Here is a 25,314-nt window from a genome sequence, read left to right as displayed (position 1 = left end):
GATTCAAAAGCAGCACTAACTCGAACCAGATTCTTCCGTCGCATTACTTGTTGTTACACTTTACTGAGTATCGTATTGCCGCCAAATTCAGTCAACAGATTTACATAATTACGGGAAAAGCTGTGTGAGGGGAATAGGAAATTCAGTTAGGAAGACCACCGGTGCCAGAGGACCCGTGTTACTCGCCCCTGACCCCAATCACTGCGGGGAGCCTGCAGGGTGGGTACTGCCATGCTTACACTATTGAGGAGATCCGTCATGTTTGGTCAATGGATGGAAGCAAGGAGACAGCGAGTCCAGGCAGTGGTTGATTAAGTTTTAGACACTTTAAGACACTTTTATTATCTACTTTTCTTGTTACATCTAATTAATTATATTTCAAATAAACACAAATATTCCCTATAGTTCAGTGTTAGAGCCAGTGGTGGAAGAAGTACCCAGTTTTATTAAAAGTACAGATAAAGAGCAAGCAAGTTACAGAAGAAAACGTTTAAATATCCCGTATAAAAATTGTAAAAGTAAAATTGTTAATAGTACATCTTAAGTTATCAAAAATCTGATACTTTTTTTTTAGTCTTAAAGTAAAATTTGGTGGTATAGAATGATTTTGCAAGTCAAACGATTCGTTTTTATATGTATATTTTTGCTTTCCAAAAGCCAAGACTTCATGCAGAATATCACCACCATGAATGTGCTTGAATATAACCACTCAAAGCATACAAAAAGACTTTTAGTTTTCAGTCCAGTTAGAAAATGTAGGAGTAAAAAGTACAAATACCTGCTCTCAGACTTAAGGAAGTTAAAGTAAAAAATATCCACTGAGAAATGTACAGATACCTAAAAAGTTTACTTAAGTACAGTACATCTAAAGTACAAATATTGTTACTTTCCACCACTGGTTAGAGCTATAACTATAGTTACATTCACAGCAGTATGTACAAGTAGTACTGCATGTATTACAATGTGTTTAATTAGTGGCAGCAATCATGGTAGTAAAGAAGTTATAGCACTGATACTTTAAAGGTGATTAAGTGTACTTGTACACTGTGTAAGTGTGGGCACTTCTTTCACTACCGAATAGGGGAAGCTGCAGTGACAGCCCCCCTGGGCTGGTGACCCTCTGAACGATTACACTGGTGTCATGAAACCTGACCCCCCCAAAAGCTGAACCCGATTTGTGAAGTCTTAACTCCCTGCTCCACTTCCTGTTGGTAGCAGTGGAATCATCAATCCTCGAAAGTGGCTTCTGTTTGAAAACACACCAACAGAATATACGTTTCAATCATCACTATGAATTTAAAAGATGGTCTCCGTGATGTGAGGTGCCACTTCTCCAGTGAAGGGCAGATAAAGACTAGAGGACATGTCCACTACCAGTTCATGGGTTGATTCCAGCTTTATTGCAGGCTTTAAAATAACACAGCATTTATATAATCATTAAACTACTTTATTATATGGGAAAATGTTGAGGTATTCTACACTTTTGTGCAAGAGTAGTGTTTCCACAAAACCCCTATAAAATAATAAGCGCTAAAAGGAGAATTAATATGATCTGTAGGCCGATGCCTGGCCACATTTTCTCACTAAATCCCTTCCTCTGTGAATATAGGCATACATTTGCCATTGCTTTTTCCTTTTCTATATAGCATTACTATAATTCAATATTACTGGAGTACCGGTAATAGGGATTGCCCAAGTTGTTTGGAGCAAGATTCCTGCTCATTTGGTCAGCCCACTTCTGACTGTACGGCTTTTTCAGGCTATGTCTGCTTATTTTAGAAGGTATACACAACCATCATAAAACAAAGGAATGAAATAATATTTGATCTTGGAACCCTATAACATTTCATTGCTCAAAGATAAAAAGTCTGCATCTGGCATAAAGAGTAAACCTTTTTTTTTTTAAGTTTCCTGCATTATAACAGTTTGTCAAGAGTAAACACAACAACGATGACAGTAAAATGACAACATCTGGCCTCTGGTACGGCAAACGGGCCAACTACATGTCCTATCAAAACAGTAAGCAGAGAACCCAAGAAAGCTCGCGCCACCAATATTTCAGAGTTCAAAAGGACTTTCAGACAGATCCCGCTGTTATTCCACGGGTGAAAAACTGCTGCATCAAACTTGCTGAGGATAAATTTAGAAATGGTAAACAAAGATGGCTGTTATACATATCCACATTAAAGGGATGTTATACATATCCACATTAAAGGGATGTATCAGAAACAATATCCTGCACCATATGTGTCTATACATTGAGTGGCCTCTGAATGGTGTGGTTAACTTTTTTAATTAAATACATAAATTATCACAAAGTATGGAAGCCACAAGAAGTCTGATCTGTTCCCTAAGTTCTGTAGTCGATATGAGAATAGATGAATGAGCAGCAATACATCTACAACTTCTCTTTTTGGATTCCACTAGTGTCACAAATTATATTGATACTAAAGGAAAATACTCTATACCAATTTTGTTCAATAGAATGTAATTTCCAACACAAAATAATAGTAGTTTCATTAGTCATACCCATCGACTGTAATGCCATTCTAAAAAACTATTCAGGAAAGGTCACATTTTGTTATTTGTATTTACGTGACAAGTAAACATTTTTCACAAGCCGACTTCAAACATTATTGCTTGCGAAACCAACGGATAAAGCAATATCTAGACCGAGCTGTGGTTCATATTTGGTGGTGGTGCATGAAATGATTCCTGGACTGGGGATAAAATATTCAAAACAGCGTGACTGTGGAATATACAAGAAAGACATAAAACACTTGGCCTCTTTGCTGTTGGCTCCTCATATCAAATTAAGAGCTGCCACGGTATGGGACGAGTATAGGCCCGTGTCCGGTTTACTTTGGAAGGCCTGGAGCATTCTCTGGTCATCTGGGTTCGTTCAACTGTGACCCTGCATAGTGTTAAGGATGTTTAAACCTTTGAGGCGGCTCCAGGTCCAAACACTTTTCATCAAATATACAGGCCTTCTTTGAGCAATTCTGTTGATTTGATATTGCTATAAAGAATATATTAATATTCAACAGGTGCAACAAATGTAGGATCTAAAAATGGGTGAATTTGAATATATTTAAAAATTGGATGAGATTATATTGACCAATACCGTCCATGTGACATGTGACTGAGCACATTTGTAGTTTATTCAATTTACTCGATGAATTCAACTGAACTTTCTCCAGTGTGCCACTCGGTGGTCGAGTGGATAGCACACGTGTGCTCCATGTGAGAAACCCGCAGCGTCATGAGTCTCAACAGTTTGCTGCAATATCCTTCCACAGTTTCAGCCCCATTTCACGCTGTACGGTTCTGTCTAATAAAGGCCAAAAAACCAAACAAACTTTCTCTATGGCGTAACTTGCGTGACCGTGATTGGCCGCTAAATGCTGAGTCCACATGAGAACTGTGAGTGCGTTTCCTTTGGATTTAATGTTATTTCTTAATTCCTTGTACATTTTGTGGTTACAATTGACAGTTCCACAGATACTCTTCCCTTCTCCACTGTTCCAATTGGTCTGTTCTGTGAATGTACACATGCTGTATTTATTCAGAAAATCTGGAGTTGACAGAGCGAGTTGTGAAGCCGGTTCTTAATACAGAGATCCAGAGTTGCTCATGTCTGGGTTAGTCTATCCTGGTAAGCAAAACTTAGCCAGCTTCGTAGTACAGGCTCATCACAGTATCTACAATCACAGCCTAAAAATATCCTTCTAAGAATTGATACAATGATTATATTAGCTACTTGTAACCTGGCTCTCTTCATGTGCTGACAGCTAAACATTTCACTCTCAATATTTTAATACCTCTTACATCCCCTTCATATTTTCAGTGGCGTTGCTATGTCTGCAAGGAAAATTGAAAACATCCCACAAGTTCTTCCTCAAACAACTGATTGTTAGGTGCAGTCAAAGAGCGCCTTTGTATACATTTCACTCTTTCGCAAATAATATTTCATACAACTGAATAAATATATAGCAGGGTCCCCGGATTTTCCAAAAACGCAACCTAATTCTCAGGGCTCTAAATCGGATTAGGACGTAAATCGGGGCAGAGACAGAATTGCGAAGAAGAAACAAATAGCTATTGTGTGGTCAAGTTTTTTTCCCTCTGCACTTTAGGTGGCCAGCTATGCGGAATGTTCCATTCATTTGGTGCAAGGGAAAGAGTACGAGGCAGTGCTTGTGGTTTTAAAGTCTTTAATGAGCTGGAAGAGAGCCATGTTTGAATTTGTAGTAACGCTGAGCTCCGGCACAAGTGTAGCCTGCAACACGCAAAGCACCGACATAATTCATTCTAATTATTATCCAATGGCCACTGGAAGCTGAAGGTCCTATGTTCAAGTCTGAAGCAGCAGCAGTACAGATGGTGAGGACTTTGAGAACATTGGCTGAGGACAGAAGTGAAGACGATACACTTTGACAGAGCTGTTGACAGGTGAGGTTTATAGACTGCCCTCCTCTCTCCAAACGCATAAAATCTATACACGTGCACCTAATTACAACATGTGCACTTGTGTTTATATTTGCATTTGGCTACAGGCGGCAGGGTGTACTTTTTTGCAGACAGCATCCTAATTGCTATAAAAAGCTAACCGACAACTTGGCTGAGACAGCGTGTAGGCTAAAAGGGTAAGTTTCCATGGGGACACAAACAGAATTGACTATGATTTGTGCACTAAAACTCTGGAGATCTCCACATGACGTCATCACGGGTGAGTGGCAACTGGAGCCTAACAACAAACAAAAGCTGTCAAAGCTGTAGGGACACGCAAATACACGCATGATCTATGTGTTCACGGTAAAGAAATGAGCCTTTAAATGCACCATCTGTTCAGCCCATACACGCTGAGCTTTACATCAGCCAAATTATCCTCCATTACCGCAAATAGTGAGCACTTTGCACTTTCGTTTTATAGGCATGTCTGAACCTAGAAACTAGTAGCATTATGATGCATGTTCATCATACATTTAGTGGAAGTGTAATAACATTTTAGATAGATTTAGATAGATTCTTGGAAAATGTGTATCTTGAATTTTAAGAGTTAGAACTGAAGGGTGTCATTTACATTATTTTGGTGATTTTTTTGCCAGAAATAATTACTTCAAGGTGTATAGCATTTTTGTTAACAGACTGTTGTCCAGGGGAAACATCAGTTAAAGCAAATGTGTTCTAATCCTTGAAATATTATGCTATGTTAGCTTGAACTTTTAATAAATGTGATTTAAAGAGCATTAAGATGTGAGGCTAACTAAACAGCAAACACCACGGCTTAATTTTGAGCTTGAATGAGTGTTTCTATAACAGACGCCTTCCTGAGACACAATGCAAACTCTTCACTAACTGGTTAATGATTCATCACAGACGCATCATTAATAAAGACAACGTTATAATAAGATGGCAGACACACACAGACACACGCACACACAACGCACGCACAACGCACGCACAACGCACGCACAACGCACGCACAACGCACGCACAACGCACGCACCCTCACAGGGCCAACAGTGTAATAGAACCTGACATCTGGGCTTATCCACACACACACCAGCCCGATGAGGTGATAGAGAGGAGCGGTATAATGACTGACATGCACAATAGACCAGGCAGAATGTGATTTTTGGTTTATCGTAAATGATGAATACAACTACAAACCTATTGGTGAAATCCGCTATGTTAATCCTGATTGAAAGCTGCCGATTGGCTGCAGTGTAAAGCCTTAATAGAAACCACATGTGCTGGATCAAGAAACTATCGGATATTTTACTAACCAGATGAGGCCAGAGCTGTTTAATGTCAATGAGCAGCAATAAAAGGCCTGTGTAAGTGATCGAAAGGCTCTAGATCCAAACAACCCAATAAAAGCTTTTGATGAATTAACAAGCAAAACAATTTTATAAACTTGCTAACATGACATGCACTGGGCTGCTGCCCTTTTTATTTGAATAAGGGTTTTAAGAACTTAAGCTTGAAAGAATAGGGGGGGAAAACGCATACACCAAATGTGTCTGACAAAATAATTGTCAGACCTGATGTGAAAAGGACAATCAGTGAGTTTCAGGGTGATGAAAAATTAGCATAGCAATCAATAATCTAACAAAATATATATTTTGCAGAAACCCAAGACTAGAGCTCGGATTGTGTCTTCGCACATGACATTTTCAGTAAACCTAATGTTAAACCAATGGAAATTTTAAGATGCTAAATACTAAAAACTGTAGCATTTAAACAATAAAGTAATAATGGAACATACCAACACTTGAAAACAGATTACTACGTGTAGAGATCCAAAACAGCCCAAAGCCTCAACAAACAAACAACTAAATAAAATAGTTTGGCTTGTAGTAAAGTTTGAAATCTCAAGCCTCTGGACTATCTTTATTCTGAACAATTCCTAAAGTTTATTTAAGCAATCCATATACTTTACATTTTCCCTCACACACATAGACCAAGTCCCATCATTGACTTCACCCTCACATTTTGGAGTGCTCCCTCCCCTGGTGCCTCTTTGTGGTGATGGACAAACCTAAAACTACCAACCACAAAATGTGGAAATTGAATTAAATGAATTAAAGTGTTTCATAAAGTCATAGGTGGCTGTCCAGAAGAATGCCCATAAAACCCGGAGCTCAGAATTCGCCTTTGCTCCTCACACACCCAAAACTGGAAGCCACACTGCAGTGACTTGAACTTACAGCAGCGCGAGGCCTGCTTATAAATCGCTACTTGTGGCAGACAGCGAGTGGAAGCTTCCTCTCCTAAACTACAAACGCTTGTCTTTGCTATGGCGAGCTCTGCAGTATGCATTAGACCTGGTATCAAAAACAGACATTGGTTCAGGGCAGTGCAGCTAAACAGACGCACCATCGGCCAGACAAACTTTCTGACAAAGACGCTAATAGAAAATAAAAGAAAACATCTAAAAATCCAAGCTGTATCCACCAACAAAATGCTGTGATGGAATGCAGAGAGCAAGTAAAGTAAAGCACCAAGTAAACTTTGAGGTGCACATAAAGATCTAACCTTGATTAATAGTTTGTAGAAGGAGTTTAGGGAGCCACAGGGAAACTAAAGGACTGGGTGTAATTCCCCCACAACAGTTTCCTCGTACAAGAATAGAACCTTTATGTGTGTGATATCAGTTTATTTTTTCCTTCCAAATGGAGCTCCAGCTCGAACATCATGAACTTTACGTTGCTGACCAGATGTGCCAAACGTCTATAAAAACAATTTTAAAGTAAATTAACAGCTGTGAAAGAACATTATAAGATGCTGGGTCACTACTAGTAAATACATTTATTAAACTGTAGTGTCAGAATACTTTTGATTTGGTATAAAACTCTCCATCGGTTCAGGCCAATGGAAAATTGTATGTTGTGCCGCAATTTTCAGATGCAACAATGAAAAGGAGGTTCTTATCCATTCCGCATTTTTAACAGGAAGTCAATAGTCAGTTTAACATCAATGTTGCAGTTTACGACGAATACAATGTAGAATAATTATTCTTAATGTACTTTGGGTGACATACAGGTGCTTGGTGAAGTCAATTTAAGCTTTGAAGTACTCAGTGATGCATGAACTTACACACAAGAGTACCTGGAATAGATCGAGCTATCAAAACAAAGAGAACATCATGATAAAAGCATAATTGAGCATAATCTTATCCAAAGTTAATCCAAAAACGATTCAGTTGATAAATTACCGAGGTGAAAACCTTACTTCTATGGTGGAGGTAAATCTACAAGCCTGATATCATTTATTATTACACCAATATATGGTCTTCATTTATAACGAGGGAGTGCAGTGTATCTCATTGGTCATAGTAGATAACATGCTTCAAACTAAGATTATTCAGACAGGAGCAACCTTGTCTACTCAATCACTTATAGACGTGAGAGGAGTCAGGCAAGAATTTTATCATCAGTTCACATGTTTTTCCCAGCCATATTTGAAACTGTTAAAGCTGGGGGGTAAACTATCTGAAATCTGGGGGAAATAAATGCATAACACAAGGATCAGAATGGTACCCAAATCTGGACTTCAAGAAAATTGAGAAGTACAAATAAGCAAGCAAAGGGTCCAGATATCTACACATTTTTCAGACAATGCTCCAATGAATTAGATATTCATATTTAATATATTGGGACAAACCAAGAACAGATATGTTTATAACTTTGTTCAAACGTGAACTTCTCATGGTGCCTTTATTTACTCCTCCCCGTTTCCTATTCAGGGTGAAAGTGCGGTGCAGTTTGTGACTTGGTGCCTGTCTTGCCCATTATGTATTTTATCATATCAATCCCTGTAAATGGAAAACGGATGTGGTTGTTTTAGAAGGATGAAGACGCTGAGTGGCAGCAGGCAGAAGAGGAGGCTGATTACTTCCAGGCCGTGTCGGTATTTGGGTAGAGATGGTGGCAGAACCCAAGGAGCCGTGGTTCAGGGTTCAGGTAAACAAATATTTTACTGAGGGCTGCAAGACATGGACAGCCTGTCCATGTCTTTTTTTAGGATTTATTTTTTATTCAAATGTTTAAAGAACATTTTTTTTTTTTAAAGGAAGTCAACAGACAACAAAACGATAGAAAAGAAAAGAATATGTTTCTGTTAAAGGCAACCCAACAATAATCATGCACAAAAGAAACCTCAGGGTCAGTGAAGAATCACATAAAGTGCTTAGTCATCTCTAACACCAGTATTCAGGAATAAAGGTAGATCATCCACTGGGAATGTTAAACTAGTCGGACTGTGGTTGGGCTGGAGAAGCTAGAATGTCTTAGCTCTCCATATATGTTGTGTATTAAAACAAAATCCCTTAAAAGTATTCAGAGAAGATGTTTTATCTCTCTAGTTGAGTGCAAAGCATAGCACTGAGCCTAAACTCTTTTTCACCTCTCACTCCCTTCACACAGGAATCCCTCCATGGGACCAGCTCCTGTTCCGCTTATTGCCACCTTCAAATACCACTAAACATAGAAGGTTCCCTAGTGAATCATAGCTGTGTTTTATAGAGCCACAGTCACCAGTCTGCATGGCAGCGTGCTCACTGACGTCTGCAGCAGACCACCGCTGTGGCACTGTGCCTAGACATCTTTGAGAACAGGCTCAGGGATTTGGAAGGTGGGACACTAAAGCCAACATCGAGGCTGCACAGGAAAACAACAGTGAACCTGGTGTTGACCTAGCGAGTCAAAACACATTTGTGTCCATTAATTTCCAATAGGGAGCTTCCTGGGCCTGAGGCCCACTAAATATGATACACCCTGTGCTGTGGCTCAGAGCTAATTGTTGTATCCTTGCCCTTAAAAATTGTTCATAGAATCAGTTATCATTTAATCAGCCCCACATGCTTCTTTCACAACATGACGGCCTAACACAGTGTGCACAGTGCAAACAACCCACGGCAACTCCAGACTAAAAGGACTGCTTTTCCTGGAGTCTTTACATGGACAATTAGTCTCAAGGAAAGTGAAGAGCAGTGTTAGTGGTCAGACTAAAGTCTATGCCAAAAATATACATTTTTATGCCAAAGTGGCTACATTTTAAAAAGTATCCCAAGTTCCCAACATAGATGAACAAAAAAATGCTAAAGTACAACAGGCCTCTTCTAAAAATAAATCACATAACAAGAGTAGTTGATTCACTATCGTCTTGTTGGCATTCAGATATTCTTGTCATCTCTGCCTACAAAGTTTCACTTGGATAATGGTTTAGAATCTACCATCACAGGCGCCGCACACACTCTCAGCTCCGCTCTGTCCTCATGACAAAGGGCCAAATTAAAGCAAACTTTTACCCTCCACATCAAAGCATAGTCGACCCGCTGTTGTCCTGATCTCTGGCCAGCTTCCCTGTATCACTTTCAAACGCAGCCTCGCAGGACAATTTAATAAGAGATGGACAGCTAATGTCTCCCACCCAGGTTCCTGTTAGCACAGCGGCCAATCAGCCAGGCAGGCGGGTCAGCTGTGAAACCAGATCTCTTCTTTCTATCACCCAGCAGACACCAGACTAGCACCGCTGTGAGCACATAACAAGTCTGGCTTAAACACACAAAGGAAAATATTCAAAACCGCAAACGATGCAAGAATCATCAACAAAAATTTACAAAAACTCACAACAGTGAAACAAATGGGCACAAGTCATGCAAGCAATGCCCCATACAATGACATTATACAAAATAATCTTAGTACAGAAAGAACCACCTTTACCAATAAAATTAGATAAATGCTCCAGAGATTTTTTTAGACATTTACAAGGAAGATGAAAGCGCTGTGTCGCTTTTGTACTTCACATATTTTTATCCACAAAATACAAGCATGTGTGATGTGAAACTTAAGAAACTGAACGATGAGCCACGCAGGAGCACACACTGGAGTGCAGTGTGCAGAATCACTAAATAAAGCTTAGAGAGCGGCAACCTCTTTTTTATTCACTGCGACATGTTTACCACTTTTGCAGTTCTTCAAACAATGCTCCATTATCACAATCATGTGGAAATAGATTGTTGCCGTTGTACTGTTATGATGTTTTCAAGTCAACCTGACAATTTATTCCCAATATGAACGCATTTAGCCACACATGGAATGTATAAGATAGTGCTTTGAAATGAAGCTAAACATTTGCCCTCAAAAGGAGACAAAAAGGAGAACTACAAAGGTTTCATCAAATTTGTTCAAGTTCAATTTAAATATTCAACTGTTTGGGCCTGGTGTCAAATTGGCAGTCAACTTTGTGGGCAATATTTTAAGTGTAGATTTCAAGAGACAAGTTTGATCGCTCCGCAGTAATTTATCACGCCGACTTTACCTTTTTAAGTTATCATGTGTCCACCTGTGTTTCTGCTGATCCTCTACAGATGGTTTTCAACTTGTGGTTTAAATCTATTTCGGGTGCTTTGATAGACACGGGTGAAAACATCCTGCTGACTTTCACTGTCTGGACCTCATTTTAATTTTCCTTCTTTGATTCCCTTTATTCACATACACATTTTAAAACACTATAACCTATATCCTGCCCGGAGCTGCATATATTTGACTCAAAGATCTTCAAAATGATCCATACCTTAAGAGGAGTTTAAATTGCACATTCTCTTTACAGCAAAAGTTGCATCTGTCTTCTATCAGGGGTCAAATTAAACTTTCAGCAGTGTGTCTGTGCAGCGCAGAACTTCTGATAGCATGTGGTTCAGACTCTATGAAACAGAAATCTCAGAAGGCTTAGATCATAATGTGTTCCTTTGATAAAAATGACAATGGGAGGGGATTATGTAAGTTTATAGGTAGGCATATGAATTCCCCGCGTGATGCTTACCAAATGTTCAACAGAAACATTCATTTGATGGTGTCATACTGGCAGATAAAGTGGTGTTTTTTTTTTTTTTAAACTTACATCTTGTGTTACATGGTGTTTGCATAATTTATCCTAAAAACGCATACAATTTTTGTGGTTGCTGTCAGACAATTAGCAAAAAGCATGCTGTCAAGTAAAACCTCCTAAACGCAATAAAGTGAGGTCAACCACCTGTTAGTGCTAATTGCCAAGTCTTATCCAGGATAGAGGTATTCTTTCATGGATGAAGTGGAACACACTGAGAATGGAATGCAAATTGTTAACTGTTGGAGCTAAATGTCTTGAGGATGAATGGAGGAGTCACCCAGGTCAACACATTAGGTGTACTTTAATAAGCACAGATAGGTCAGGAGTTCAACCCTCCCCTGAGGTGTGAGCGATGGAAAGAGAAGGAGAATCTGCCTCCAAGCATTAATAACCAAGTGCCAAGTGTGAAACTACCTTTCCCCTATCAGCTGGGCTTATAGGCTCTGACTGACAAAGGCTTTTTACTTCTTTAGTCACATCTTTTTGTGGGGGAAAAAAAAGACAAGTATATTTTAAAGGGCTCTAAAATTTATGGGACACATGCAGATTTATTACCTGAGCAATGTTCTTGTTCAGCAGGTAGACGCCATAGTCAAAATGAAATCTCTCTCCCCGTGGGTATAAAGGGAATCTGAAAAGGGCAAAATAAGACAAACTTTGTTACATGAAGGATTGTATTGCCCAAATATATGAAGAGAGACATAACACATACAACCTGGTCGAAACAAGCATTGTTTAGTCTGTAACAATATTATAGCAATATATGATAACTATTAAAGCTCTTCATGTGAAAGACTGCATGGATTAAGAGGCATTACCAGAGTTAGTTTTACTTATAGACTACTACTGCTCAAAGCTCTGCAAGAGTTACTATAGACATTTTATAATAGAAGTTGGCCACCATCAAAGTGTTTTTTTCAGTCACTAAAAGTATAAATGCTTACCGTAGGTTTATAATCCCACCCAGATGCCCCCTCATACATTGCAAAACCAAAATATCAAACAAGAATTCACACCTTCAGACTAAGAGCATAGATAATTAATCCTGCTGGCACAAAGATGAAATCCCACCAATGCCAATAAGGTGTGTGTGATCAGACGAAGTATAGGAGGTCTTAACAAAGGATAGCCCGGAGTGTATGTTAACGCAGAATAAAAGCCACAAGTATGTTTTCTATTGTTATAGATGTAAAGCTGCTGAACGTGTAGATTTGACTTTGAGGCTAATTTCACAAAATAACTAGTCATCACACAGTCTATTCATGATAAATTGGTTACAACTCAATTCCTTAAACCCTATTTTCTTCACAAACCGCTCTGTAACAAGTGCATAGTTCATCAAATTCTATATGGGGAAGAAAAAAAAAAAAAGTCAAGAATACTGTTTAACACAAACACATCTCTGAAAATGCAAGTGGAACAAGCTAAATGGTGTGTGACCAAAGTATGACCAATCCTCTAAGCCGCACGCTTCTGTTATTACACGACGGCACTGCCAGAAGCAACAGATGCACTCAGGAGTGAACTGGGCCGAGCTCGCAGACATGTGTGGACTCTTTGAACATGCGCGTGTGCGCAGAGGTGCTGTACTGTACATCCGAGATACATCCTTCCTGTGCGTTTGCCCCCCGGCGACTAGGTCATGGTCTTCCTTTAATCCCGGCTGAGAGTAGATACGGGTCCCTTTATCCCCTGTGCCTATGACCTATAGGTGCCTGGAGCAAAGAGACACAGCGGCAGAGAACACTTCCTCAAACACCGACAATTCACAGGACGCTGCTGCCACTTGGAATCATTATCACGCGCTGCAGTTGTAGCCTCGATGGCCGCAGCCGAGGACACAAAACAGTTCGGAAAAGCATTGATTAAAAGGTTTGATATGTCAAAAATAAAACCCTGCTCGAGTCTTGAGCATTTAGGCAGTAATAAGGCCCAGATTTTGGACACACTGTCATCTTCTGTATCATATTGGTTTCATCAAACACAAATTGAATAGACTGCCTGGAGAACTGAGACATTTTTGAACTAGTGCTCCTTGTAAAAGCATCTCCTGACAAATCCGCAAATTATTATTGTTACAAAAATGGGACCTACACCATTTAAAGCACCAACAGATAGATAGGATTCTAAGATTTTCTGCAACGCTTGGCAAAAAAGACAACGCTCTTTATTAACGTTCAATGTTGTGCGAAAACAGCATGCCAGAGAACATAACTCGACTACATGGAAATAACGAACCAAGAGATCCCCGTTTCCCTTTTACACACTGTCGGCACTCCTAATATCGCTTCCTCATGAGCAGATAGGATTTGTTTGGCAATGACCGTGATGGAAAAAGAAAAACAGAGGCACTTCCAAAACACACACACAAACATATGAGCGCACACCAGCTCTGTCACAGCACGGTGATTAATGACCGCTGTCCACTGCGTCTGCAAACGCACTGGAGAGACTCTGGTTCACCAAACATGTGGAATTCCTCCCAAGGAACGTCCAGTAAAGTCAAATATATTATTACCCTGTGGCCGGGAGGATTGGGGAGGATGGCAAGAGGAGGAGGTCCTGCTAAAGGGGGCTTGGGGGGGGGGTTGATTTTTCATATTATCTAATCAAGCCAGGTTTGTGACGCATTCCAAGTTAATGGCAAATTACAGCGCCTTGAAAATTAGTGCGAACTATGAAAGCATGGCCATTTTTAATTATTCAGCCAGCAGCAAGAGTAATTTAACAGAACATAATAAATGACCATCCTGTAGGAATATGTTGTTTGTCCATCAGTGAGTATAACCCGGAATAAGCAGTAACTAAACACATGGATTCACTGACAGACATTGGGAACGCTGGAACCAATTACATGTTTACATTGCATAGAAATGACTGAACACACTCTTTGCTTCTTTGTTTAATTTCCTTCCATCAAGTCAAACCATTTTTATCTCAGCAGCTTGGGTTTTTTTTTTTTTTCACTTTGAACCTAATCACAATATTTCTTCCATCAGCACATCTTCTCTCTCTCAATCTCACTAGTGGCAGGTCAGTAAAAGGCTGTCCGCTAACTAACCAACACTGAAAACTCAATATGACAGGCTTTGTAATCAACAGGCCGACAAACTTTTGCACCCATTTACGTTAAAACTGATTACTTAGACTTGCAATCTGCTTCCATTTAAACAATCATCCTCACAGCAGGCGTTGGACGAAAAGATGAACTCTCAATGACAGTGTATTGACAGCATGAGTAAATCTTTCACATTCTTCTACAGTCATAAAAAATTATTACTTTCTTTTCTTCTGATTGCATTTCAGAACACTGCAGGGAAGCTTAGTGTGCCTGCAGCTAGAGCTATGGGGCAAAACGAAATATGTAATCAATAAACAAGGTAACATAAAAAAAAGATGCATTTTGCAAAAGTCCCCCTTTTTATGAGGGAGTGAAACTCGGCCCAGGGCTACAAAAGCCTGGCAGCTGGTCCACATTCAGGTGTTGGCACCGCATCAGCAGCAGCAGCAGCAGCTATAAAACATAATGATTATAAAGAGGGGACTTTTGACAACAGTTACTAATGCAGAGATGGAGTAAGAGGAAGTCCACCACCCTGTCTGTGTGGGCTCTTTCTTTAATAATGCCCCTTTGAGCTGCCTCTCTTCCTGTTGAAGGATCTCTAAACTGCAGTTTTATGTCCAGTTAGCAGGCATCGCTGTGTACTGTTCTGCACAATTGGTGCTTCCTAGCAGGTGTCAGGGACATCTTTTACGGTCTATGGTCAAGTGGCTGAGAAAGGGAGAAATGCCGTTACTGTGGCTCACTGTTTTTAAGTGCTGACGCCTCATTTGCATTCTCTTATTAGTTAAAGTGACAGTCTTTTCCTGAGGCATCCTAGTTAAAGACAGACTATTACATTCCAAGAGCACAAAGGTCACGGAGTCTCTTTTGTGTAAACCATTGGAGGATTTTATAGTTTATTCAACAAACTCAATTTTGTCAGCTCAAGTGGGGACACAGCTGTGAGAGGGGGGCCAGGTTCTGATTATTTGGCTTTGTACATGAAAACAGGCTAAGCCGGTGCAATGTACACATGCCTCTTTTGACTTAACCTGGTCAGTACCTTTAACAATATTTTTGCTGGGTGGTGCCGTTGATGCCTTTAAATGCCTTTATTGAGCAGTTTTAACACAAAGCATTAAATCTGGAGGTACTCTAGACAAATCACTTGTCTTGCACAGGCCCAAATAGCAGAAGTCAACAAATAAATCAAAGAGCTAGTCAATTATACCATGCATCTGTCATTAAATGCAATTTTAATGGCTGTTACCACTGTTCCATCTTTGTCTGTGCTTTTAAAAGTCTCTAGGGTAATGTGTAGCGGTTGCTCTGTCATAGACTGTTTTCATCACAGCTCTTAAGAATAACCAGGGTGTAAAGACTCTATTCTGTTACCATTTGTCTTTCTCCACTTCAGAAAAGACTAAAAAACATGTCCACAGCACAAACAACATATAAGCAACTTTGACTGCTGACTGTTTTAACACAGATGCTTTGTGTTATTCATTTAAATAAGTCGTCGTATTACATAATAGTCGTATAACAAAGTCCAGAAGGGTGACTTTTAAATCTCACTTATTATCCTTAAGGAGGCATGGTCTTTGACTCCTCAAGTGATATGGCAAACATACGCTTTCTGCTATTGCCTTTAGAGATCAGGAGAACCTCAAAAAGGTTCTGTCCAGTCCTGACATTTTAGGTTATGCTGACTTAAAGACTTAAATAATGACCCATTTGTTCAACTGTGATTTAATTTCGAGGGGCCCAAGATAAAGACCCCATCATCTGTTTTATATAGAATATTCTAACTATAACTTCCTTACATTATCAACATATGAGCAATATATTTGCATAAATCAGGTGAAATAAAAATGTATAGATCTCTGAAAGGTCCTTTCTCTTTTAGGTTTAGAAACTCAAGACCAGGAACTTCTGGTCACAAACTGGCTTTGCTCCAACATCCTCTACATCCACCAACTGTTTCTGTTTCTGGTGATGTGTAAATAAATACATATTTTTTCCCCCTCCAAAAACGAAGTAAAAAAAATAAAATAAAAACCATTTATACTTATGGCACTGGACTATAGTAGCCAGTGCTTGCCATTTAATGGCAGAGCTCTGGTCTAAATCAAACGGTGGACATCTGGATTGTATCTCCACACCCTCCCTCTGCAATCAGAAACATTGGATCAGGGTTCTCCAGGAGGAAATGTGGGTGCAACATGTCCTCAGAGTCCAGCTCAGATCCAAGAAGGTAAGGGTGCAGTGAATTGAAGGACACCCAAGATAATAAAAATACTGTTAATAACTACTGAATGATTTAAAATGACCCAATAATATATTTTTAAGTAGGCCAACATAACACTAAACAAGCATAAGGTTTTTATAAGTACACCATTATAATTGACTCAGTGCTTGCTAATCTTAGCACACTTTGAGAAACTGATCCCTTGTCACCTCACTTATCACCCCGGACTGCCTCCTTCAAACACTTTAATCGCCCTTTTTTGTAGGCTTAAAAGAGCTCCACTAGTTGCTTTCCGTCTTCCACACATCATTTGCTGTGTCTGCTGCATGAGGCCTCAGAGGTCACAAACAAGCACAAGCAGGGGGAGGTTGGAGGCGCCTTGGTCTCAGTCAGAGACACTTGCATGTGATGTGACTTGTTTTGCTGGCCTGTCCGAAAGTCGAGGCTTTGAGCTGTGTTGTAGTTGTGTTTGTAGTCGTTGTCAAGCTGTGAAATTGGGCTACACTCTTCAATCAATACTTTTTATACTCTGCTTATTTTTCTTCAGAGTCTTGATGAATGAAATGAAAGTCAGATACATATAATTAAAGTGTCAGCACAAATTTACAATGATAATACCCTTTGCTGTTAATATAATCAGACATTGTTGGTTGAAAGAGTGAAAAGCACCATTGTCTCAGATGTGTGGACGAGTGCAAGCAGGACTGGGAACTTCCTTTACATTTTAGGAATTTCAAATCAATGCTTTTCAGTTTAAGGGGGCAATTATGCACACACATGCACAGTAAATAGTAGTAATGCTAATTATAGCATAATCCTGAGTTTATCATTCCTGCTCAAGGTGGTAATGCATGAATGAGATTCCAATCTGCGTATGTAAGGTGAAACTCTAAATGTTTGTTCAAAACATGCAATTATCATGAAAAAGTTATGTTTTATTTCCCAAGATGATACATAGTTACGAGACCATAACACACTAAAATAATAATTTCATTACTGTGCTGTAACTATGCATGCCACAGTGTGAAGAAGAACTTGCATAAAATGGCCCAGACTGGAGTAAAGTTTAGTCTTTGGTAGATTTATTGTATGAAATTAGGAATGGAGCGCGTCATAAAAGCTTTATGTCCAAATTCAATGTTATTTGCGTTTTAAAATAAAATCCGACAAAGGGACAAACAGAACACAGGAGTTCATTCTGATCCGAGGGGCAAGAGAACAATTGCCATAGTGGTGTGTTTCACCAGCTATCACAGGGAGGAGACCTGATTTTCATTTGGATTTTTTATTCACTGTATGTTTCTGTTCATATTTTGCCTGGTGATTTACTGTCCTGTGTAAAGAAAATCTTGAAACTGGAAAATGAATTTGGACAGCGTGAGACAGACGCAGAGCAGAGTAAAGATCTATTATTCTTGGTTACCTAGCATACTTACTCTCTCTCTTTCTCTGTGAGTCGGTCGGTGATAGTGTCTTTGATGGAGGAGCGTGAACCTTTATGGATCACAGGATACCGAAGAGGGATCTGAAGGAAGCAGGAGATCATTAGCACCAAATGTGCAGTGTATCCCAGGGCAACAGCCACACTCCCGTCATCTTTTGCTGGAAAATAATAAACAGAAAGTAATTGATAAAAAAGCAATTATTTTCGTCTGTAATACCAATGATGCATTAAACTAGTTCAGTAAGTTAACATTTTGCCCACGGTAAAGATGGTATAGAGGAGCTTAAAGTAAGCAGATAAGCGACTGTGTGCATGTATCAGAGCACAATGGCCAATACTTCAAATATGTGCTTTAAAAGCAATTGCTTGTGGCCTTCAATGATTTTAGGTTTGGAAAAGGGATGCTTTGGTGAAGGTTTCAGACTGTGAAGGAAAATAAAAAAAGGAAATGGATTCAAGGCTACACACTAAGTGGTTTCAAGTTCTCAAACGCCAACAAGACACTGCTTGGGGCTAAGATTTAAAGCCATCATGGTTTTTCTCCTAATGTAATGAAATAACAGATCGTGGCGAGTGCAAATCTCATTCATAAACTCACAGCATAGCTATTGATCCTGATGTACTTTAATTAATTAACATTTTACACCCTACAATATATACAGCCTTGTCTTGGGTATAGCATAGTTGGAGGTCACCAATGGGACACTTGAATATGACACCTTAGGGTGCAACTAAAGACTACACATGCCTTGTCAAGGTAAACTGATAATAGCAGCAAAGTTAAATGCAGAAGCCTGATGGACTTGGGGACAATACCCCTGTGACCTCAGAGGGATTAGGAGTCCAGCTAACCCTGACCCTAACCCTTTGTGTGAAATATTCCCCCTCAAGGCCGTTTTAAACTCCCTTTGACATCAATGGAGACAATTGAGAACAAAATAAGGGCCACCACTGTGTATCTAGACCTCACACAACTGATGCTGTGAAAAAAGTTACATCAGCAGAAAACATACAACCCATTTGTGAAAAACACATCAAACTGTTCTATGGGCTCTGACCTCTTGAATGACATCAACAGGTTTGGCAGTGTGCAGTAAGGTCACAAGTATTCATATCGACTTTTCAAATTGTGAATAAAAGTGTTTGGTCATGGTGTCAATAATCTTGAATAATTATAAAATTGTTTAAAAAAATAGTTTCTTCTCAGGCTGAGCAGAAAAATATGTCTGTTTGCCGTAACCCGACCGACCCAGAATAAAACTAGCCGACTGAAAAATTTGAAAAAATCCCCCCCCCCCCAAAAAAAAAAAAAAAAATCAGCATTTTGTCAAAATGACACCAAATTTTTATTTTTCTTATATTTCGCCGACTCACCAACCGTTCTTTTCAAAAGCGCTGTGTAGAATAATTTTATAGCGCTGGTCAACTTATCTTTCATCCCAAGGGACAAATAACGCATTGCACGATGCATATCCGTTTATATTTTCGGTTCTCCTTAAGCTTCTGTATAGAACAGACCATGTAGGATTGATCCTGTATTTACTTTTTATTGTTGCTTCCCCTGTCAGCGCCACTGGTGTTGCCACTGCTCACGTCGTTCATATTAAATTTGACCAGCGCTTTGCATTCTGGGAGGGAAACACGGCCAGCAGCGTAATCACAATGTTCCCCCGCTCGCCTTTGCTACCAAAATAAAGGATAACGGCGTACAAAAGGTCGATTGAAATATCTTAAAATCTGGAGATTTAGTCTCCCGATCGGGTTGAGAGAGGGGGTTTTCCGTCATTGACTGTTGAAGCCTGACCCCTGGCAATCACTGCGAGTCAAAAAATGGCGATGATTTTGATGTTTTTCTTTGCCTTTAACAACAACATTTTGACAATTTTTTTTTTTCCATGTATTTGCTGAATTCCATAACGAAAAATAAAAACTAAAGCATATTTAGAGCTACATTATGGTTTAAAACACACAAGTTCATGAGGTTTACCTTGAAAGTCCTCAGAGTTAGGCAGCTTCACTCCACAGATGACATAATTGGTCTGATTTGTCTGTGGATTCACATTTTTGGCACAAATAAATATAGTGGACTAAAGGGAAAATACTGTCATCAACGCAAACACACTTTTACTTACCACATCAATAGGATAGATGTAGGAAAGCTCCGAAAGAAGCTGACGACATCGGAAGGTGAGCTGAGCATTTGACTTGAGGAACTGTTCTCTGGAGACACAATAGATTTGTATTAGATGAATAAGCTGTAGCTCCCGGAATCTTTTATTTTACGATGCAAAAATTAAATGGCTGTGTACTCACAATTCATGTGCAATTACTGTCGTACTTCATGTGCAATTACTGTGCAATACATGTGCAATTCATGTGCAATTACTGTCGTGACACATATTCATGTATAATTATTGTCGTGATCACATGCAATGGTATTTATCTATTTATTTTATATTTATTATTTTTCCCCTCCATCCCTTGTTGGGAAATGGGAGGTTTTGTCTATAGGAGTTTTTTTTTATTTATTTTTAATTTATTTTTTTTATAAGAGATCTTCTATTGAGAGTGTTTTTCAAACTTCCTATAAGTGATCTGTTCTTTTCCTCTGTATCTACCTCTGTATCTACCTGCGTTGCAACAATGAAATTTCCCCATGTTTGGATAATAAAGGATTATCTTATCTTATCTTACTCAGTTAGCATGAATGCACTTGCATAGGTTACATCTAAAACAACAGTAACAAATAAATTCTTATGCAGATGTGTCAGTGTTCATTTACTGTGCACAGCTTCTCTTGGCCCTCACTGGCATTTCTACAGCTCTGGTTTTAGCCTTTGTGGTGGCCTTAAGGCTCAGAAAAACATCTCACGCCTCAGGTCAAAGCAGCTCGTCACTATTTGGTTTACAGATAAAGTACGTTTTCTTGTTGCAACCCAAGGCGAGATTCTTATTTGTGGCTGATCCGATGACTTGAAGGCACATTAGAAGCATGTGTTGTGTATGCAAACATACTATAAATCAAGACAAAATTGCAGGTTGCTTCATACCTTTTGGCGGTGCATTCCTTCTGCAACTTGGTGAGCGATTCCTTCTCGAGCTTCAGACTGTCGTGTTGAGCTGAAAAGCTTTCCTCTGAAACGAGAACAAAGAAACTTGCAGGCATGTATTTTGTTGCTGCGACATGTGAGCTTGTGTTTTGCTAACATCCACTATCCAGACAGATCTTTTGATGACACTATGAATTATTTCCGTTTGATGCCACATGAAACCCAACAACATATGTCTGCAGATTACAGGATTTGCCAGACGATGTAAATATAGAGCCGGTAATGGCATAAAGTCCAAGTACAGAAACACTGATGATGCAGCATGAGGAAGTTGTCGAAGAATAAAATGGTCTGGTGTAATTTTGAACTACACAAAAGGACAGTAACAGGCATACTCCTACAATATTTGTTGAGTTTTGACAAGCATTGTGTAATTGTGCAATTTTATTTGTTTGAGAGCTCTGGCAGCTGAGGTTGAAAAAAATAGAAATTGACATCAAGTGTAACAGTGTTTGTTTAATCTGGCCTTGAAGAAAAACTGACGACCAAAGACACACAAACCTAGAAGCTGTGTGTGCCAGGACACACATTTGCCCATATTAATATAAACACTAGTAATGATGAGCCCTCTGGTCAGCAGCTCTGCAATGGTCACTAGGGCCAAGTCACTTAACAATGCAAGCACAGCACTACTGTATTTTATGTGCGTATTGTATCTGGACACTTTCATCTTATCCTTTATTTATTTGAGTTGACTGTTGAAGTTGACTTCAAATTTCAGCCAAAACAAGACATGGCTATGAATTATCTTTTTTACAAGGCCGTGGCTGCAGAGCCGCGGCGCGGTCAAATAGCCCAGCAGTTTCAGGAACCGCGGCACTGCCTTATAGCCTCATGGCTAACCCTAACCCTAACCTTAACCCGGCGCGGTCTAAAACGGCGCCGGGTGAAAACTCCCTCTGAATTGAGTTCTTAACATGAATCAATCTGGAAAGGCAGAAAGCCATTGGGATGTTAAAGAAATGCTTCACACTGATTGATAAAAGTGTCCCAGTCCAATATCTAAAATGTGTTAAACCCAGTGTTCAGAAAAGCGCAGTCCTATTTCTCATCCACAAATGTACAAAGTGCCATTGTGTGCACATTTTTGAAAAATAAAATAGTCCGTATTCCTAAAATAGGTCTAAGTACGGCCATCGGCGCCGCCATGTTTTGTTTTGGTTCGGGTTGTTTTGACTTCCGCCCAAACCACAATGCTGCTCTATGATTGGTTCCAGTCCCGCCTGCAGGCCCTAAATGCCATGTGATTGGCTCGTTTACCACTGATGCGTACGCCAAATGAATCAGCGGGAGCCTAACAAGATGGATTCTCAAGAGTTTGTGAACTCACAAAAATCGTGAGAATTCATCTTATCATAAACAAAGGTGAAAGCAGACTGCAAAATAGAGGCACAGTTATCTCCATCAGATTAAGTCCAGAGAAGATAGTGTGAGGTGCACATCAGGCAGGCCATCCTTCAGTCAAAAGTGATGACATGAAAACATATTTTAACACTAACGGTGTGGGCCTGGGCTACACGCTTGCTTTAATGTAGTGCCCAGATCAGCCCTATCTGCTTTATCAATCCATCTCTTCATGCTTTCATCCTGCTAACTCGTTCCAGTTGGTTTCACAGGATGGACAGACAAACGATCATGGTACGGTGCATTACGTGCAGTGTTGGAGCAGCTGCTGTATCAAGACTTTATTGTGCTTTGTACAAGTTCAGGAAACAGTTCTGATGCCTGTTCTGCAGTGCACAAAATGTATTCAGCATCATGAATTTAAGGTAAAAAAATTATAAAAATACAAATCCATCCAACTGTTGGATGTTGTGCAGCAATGTCTACTTTCATTTTACACATGTAAAATTTACAATTCACTTTGGAAATATTTCCATCTATTTACCCGATTCATTACATGAATGAAATATTAGATACATTTGGGTAAAAAAAAAAAAAAAATTCAATCGAGGCTTTGATCAGAAAGTTGGGCTTAACCGTCAACCCCCTTGGCCCAAGTCAACTGACCTGAAAGATGTAAAAGTGTTCAGCAGTGCTGATTGTAAAGCAGTGGTAATGATGATGGCTTCACAGTCCCAACCTTCAGCTCTGTGCTCACACTTTTGGTTGGTTGGTTGGTTGGTTGGTTGGCTTTGTTACTGAGTGTGAGAATGACTGCTACTAAACACAATACCCTTCACAGCTCTGTTTAATGTGTAGGAAAGTAGGATTGAACAATGTGATCCCACAAAAGCAAACTTCCTTAATCCCATTTGTTTTATAGGAATGGGTATGTCAAGTATAAGGTGGAAAGAACAACTGAAAATAAGTTATTTCCATTTCATTTTTGTAAGTGAACACCTACAGTTTAACTCTTATCCGAGTAATCAGGCACGCTTTTGTTTTTACCATTACTATGTCAGAAAGCAGGAACATGTCAGAAAAGACATACTAATAATGACTAAAGAAAATGTAGACATATCTCCACACTTCATCTGCCAACTCGTAAACGCACAGACCTGCTTGAGCCTGAAGACTTCACTAATGGGCCCAGAGACTAGGGATCTGAAGACCACAGGGTACACGACGAGCTCAAAAAGTGTGACGAGGAGTGCAGATTAACAGTGCATATGGGATATCCTTTGGGGATATGCACATAGCAATGTACTTACACATGCTACTAAACTGTCAGTAAAAGGCAAAAAGAAACCTGCATCCAATACATCCAGGAATGTGTGAAAAACACACTAAAGCGTAGGTGCAATGTTGATAGCCAGGTAAGCCATTCAGATTTCTTATTTTTTTAATGAACAGACAAAGTGTAACTGTCTGGAATCACTCCATAGGAGGTTTAATTTCCTCAGGGAAAAAAATTTCGAACGGGTTGCTGACCGTATTGAATTGACAGTTTGCTTCCGTTTTGAATTACCACAGCAAACAGTAGCAGTAAAAACATAATTGAATTGAATGATGTACTTAGTATAACTAGCAGTTGTCTCTGTTCATAGTGACAGGAACACAAATCCCAATTTATTAGTTGTTTCTCTGAATGGACTTAAAGCTCATCAGTTGAAATTTCATTCAAATGAAGCAATATCTTTATTTTATTTATTTCTATTGACCTTTATTTAACCAGGAAAGTCCCACTGAGATTAAGAATCTCTTTTCACGAGAGTCCTGTACATGCTTTTAGTGGTAGGGGAAACTAGATCACCCGGAGGAATCCTACACAGACACAGGGAGAACATGCAAAGTCCACACAGAATGGCCTCAAGAGCCGCTGATCTGATCTGTGTGCCATACCCATATTTTAAAACCAAACTGCGCATGAATACAGATCAGCTGAAATAAATACAATTTGAACAATCATAATTAAGACATTTAGTCAAACAATAAGGTGGGAGAAGCAAATAGCAAATGGTTTTGGGATATTGAGCAGTGGGACTTGGAACACAGCCCTGTTTAGCGAATAGTATTTTAATTGATCTCCTCCTACCTTCCCCATTGAACAGGCTGAAGTATTTTTACCCCCTTAAAAAGTCTGTCTTACTTGGAACAAGTGAGACAGACTTGATTGAGAGAGCGAGAGCCTAGTGAACTTTTGGCTGCAGACAGAGTGGTGACATGTAAAGAGTGGGAGGATTAACAGCCGTGTTTTCGGGTTGTAAAGGAACATTTTCTGTTTTAAATGTTAGCCGCGTTTGTGTCCGCATACAGCCATGTACTGTTGATTGATTAAGTCAAATACTTGTCATTGAGAATTTGTTGATGAACATTTAAGCCAGAAGAGGTCAGTAATGGCACAAATCACCAGATTACACACAGCATTTTGTGCAGAGATGGCTTTATATTGGTGTTGTTACAATACTAACATTTCTTTCTTTTGATAATGGATAATCAAAAGGAAGGATTTTATACAATATAATGTATTTTTCAAAACTAAAATAGAGGTTAAATAATCTGCACCCCGTCTGTCAGTCTGTCTACTTCACTGTGGTTCTTCCCAGAGGTTTCTACTTTTTCTCAAAGGGTTTTGTAGTTTTTCCTTGAAGAAAAGGAGGGTCTTAGGACTGGACAGTTATGCATTTGC

The 25,314-nt window shown here is 39.4% G+C and overlaps 1 protein-coding gene across 1 annotated transcript in view; it reads right to left on the bottom strand.

Moving 5' to 3' along the window:
- uvrag (UV radiation resistance associated gene) overlaps positions 1–25,314 on the bottom strand; it is a 48,608-nt gene that overhangs the window by 12,185 nt on the left and 11,109 nt on the right. The window contains exons 9-13 of the mRNA XM_072446717.1: positions 21,183–21,267; positions 20,265–20,352; positions 20,120–20,180; positions 18,125–18,290; positions 11,953–12,028 (exon numbers count right to left, since the gene is read on the bottom strand). Of these exons, the coding sequence (XP_072302818.1) occupies positions 11,953–12,028; positions 18,125–18,290; positions 20,120–20,180; positions 20,265–20,352; positions 21,183–21,267 (476 nt within the window). The remainder of the gene's footprint in view (positions 1–11,952; positions 12,029–18,124; positions 18,291–20,119; positions 20,181–20,264; positions 20,353–21,182; positions 21,268–25,314) is intronic.

The sequence above is a fragment of the Eucyclogobius newberryi genome, unplaced genomic scaffold, assembly GCF_026437365.1.
Source record: "Eucyclogobius newberryi isolate DKJ021-1_F unplaced genomic scaffold, fEucNew1.0.hap1 SCAF_15, whole genome shotgun sequence".
NCBI lineage: Eukaryota > Metazoa > Chordata > Actinopteri > Gobiiformes > Gobiidae > Eucyclogobius > Eucyclogobius newberryi.
Note: the sequence above shows the minus strand (reverse complement) of the source record. Positions and strands in the feature narration are given on the sequence as shown.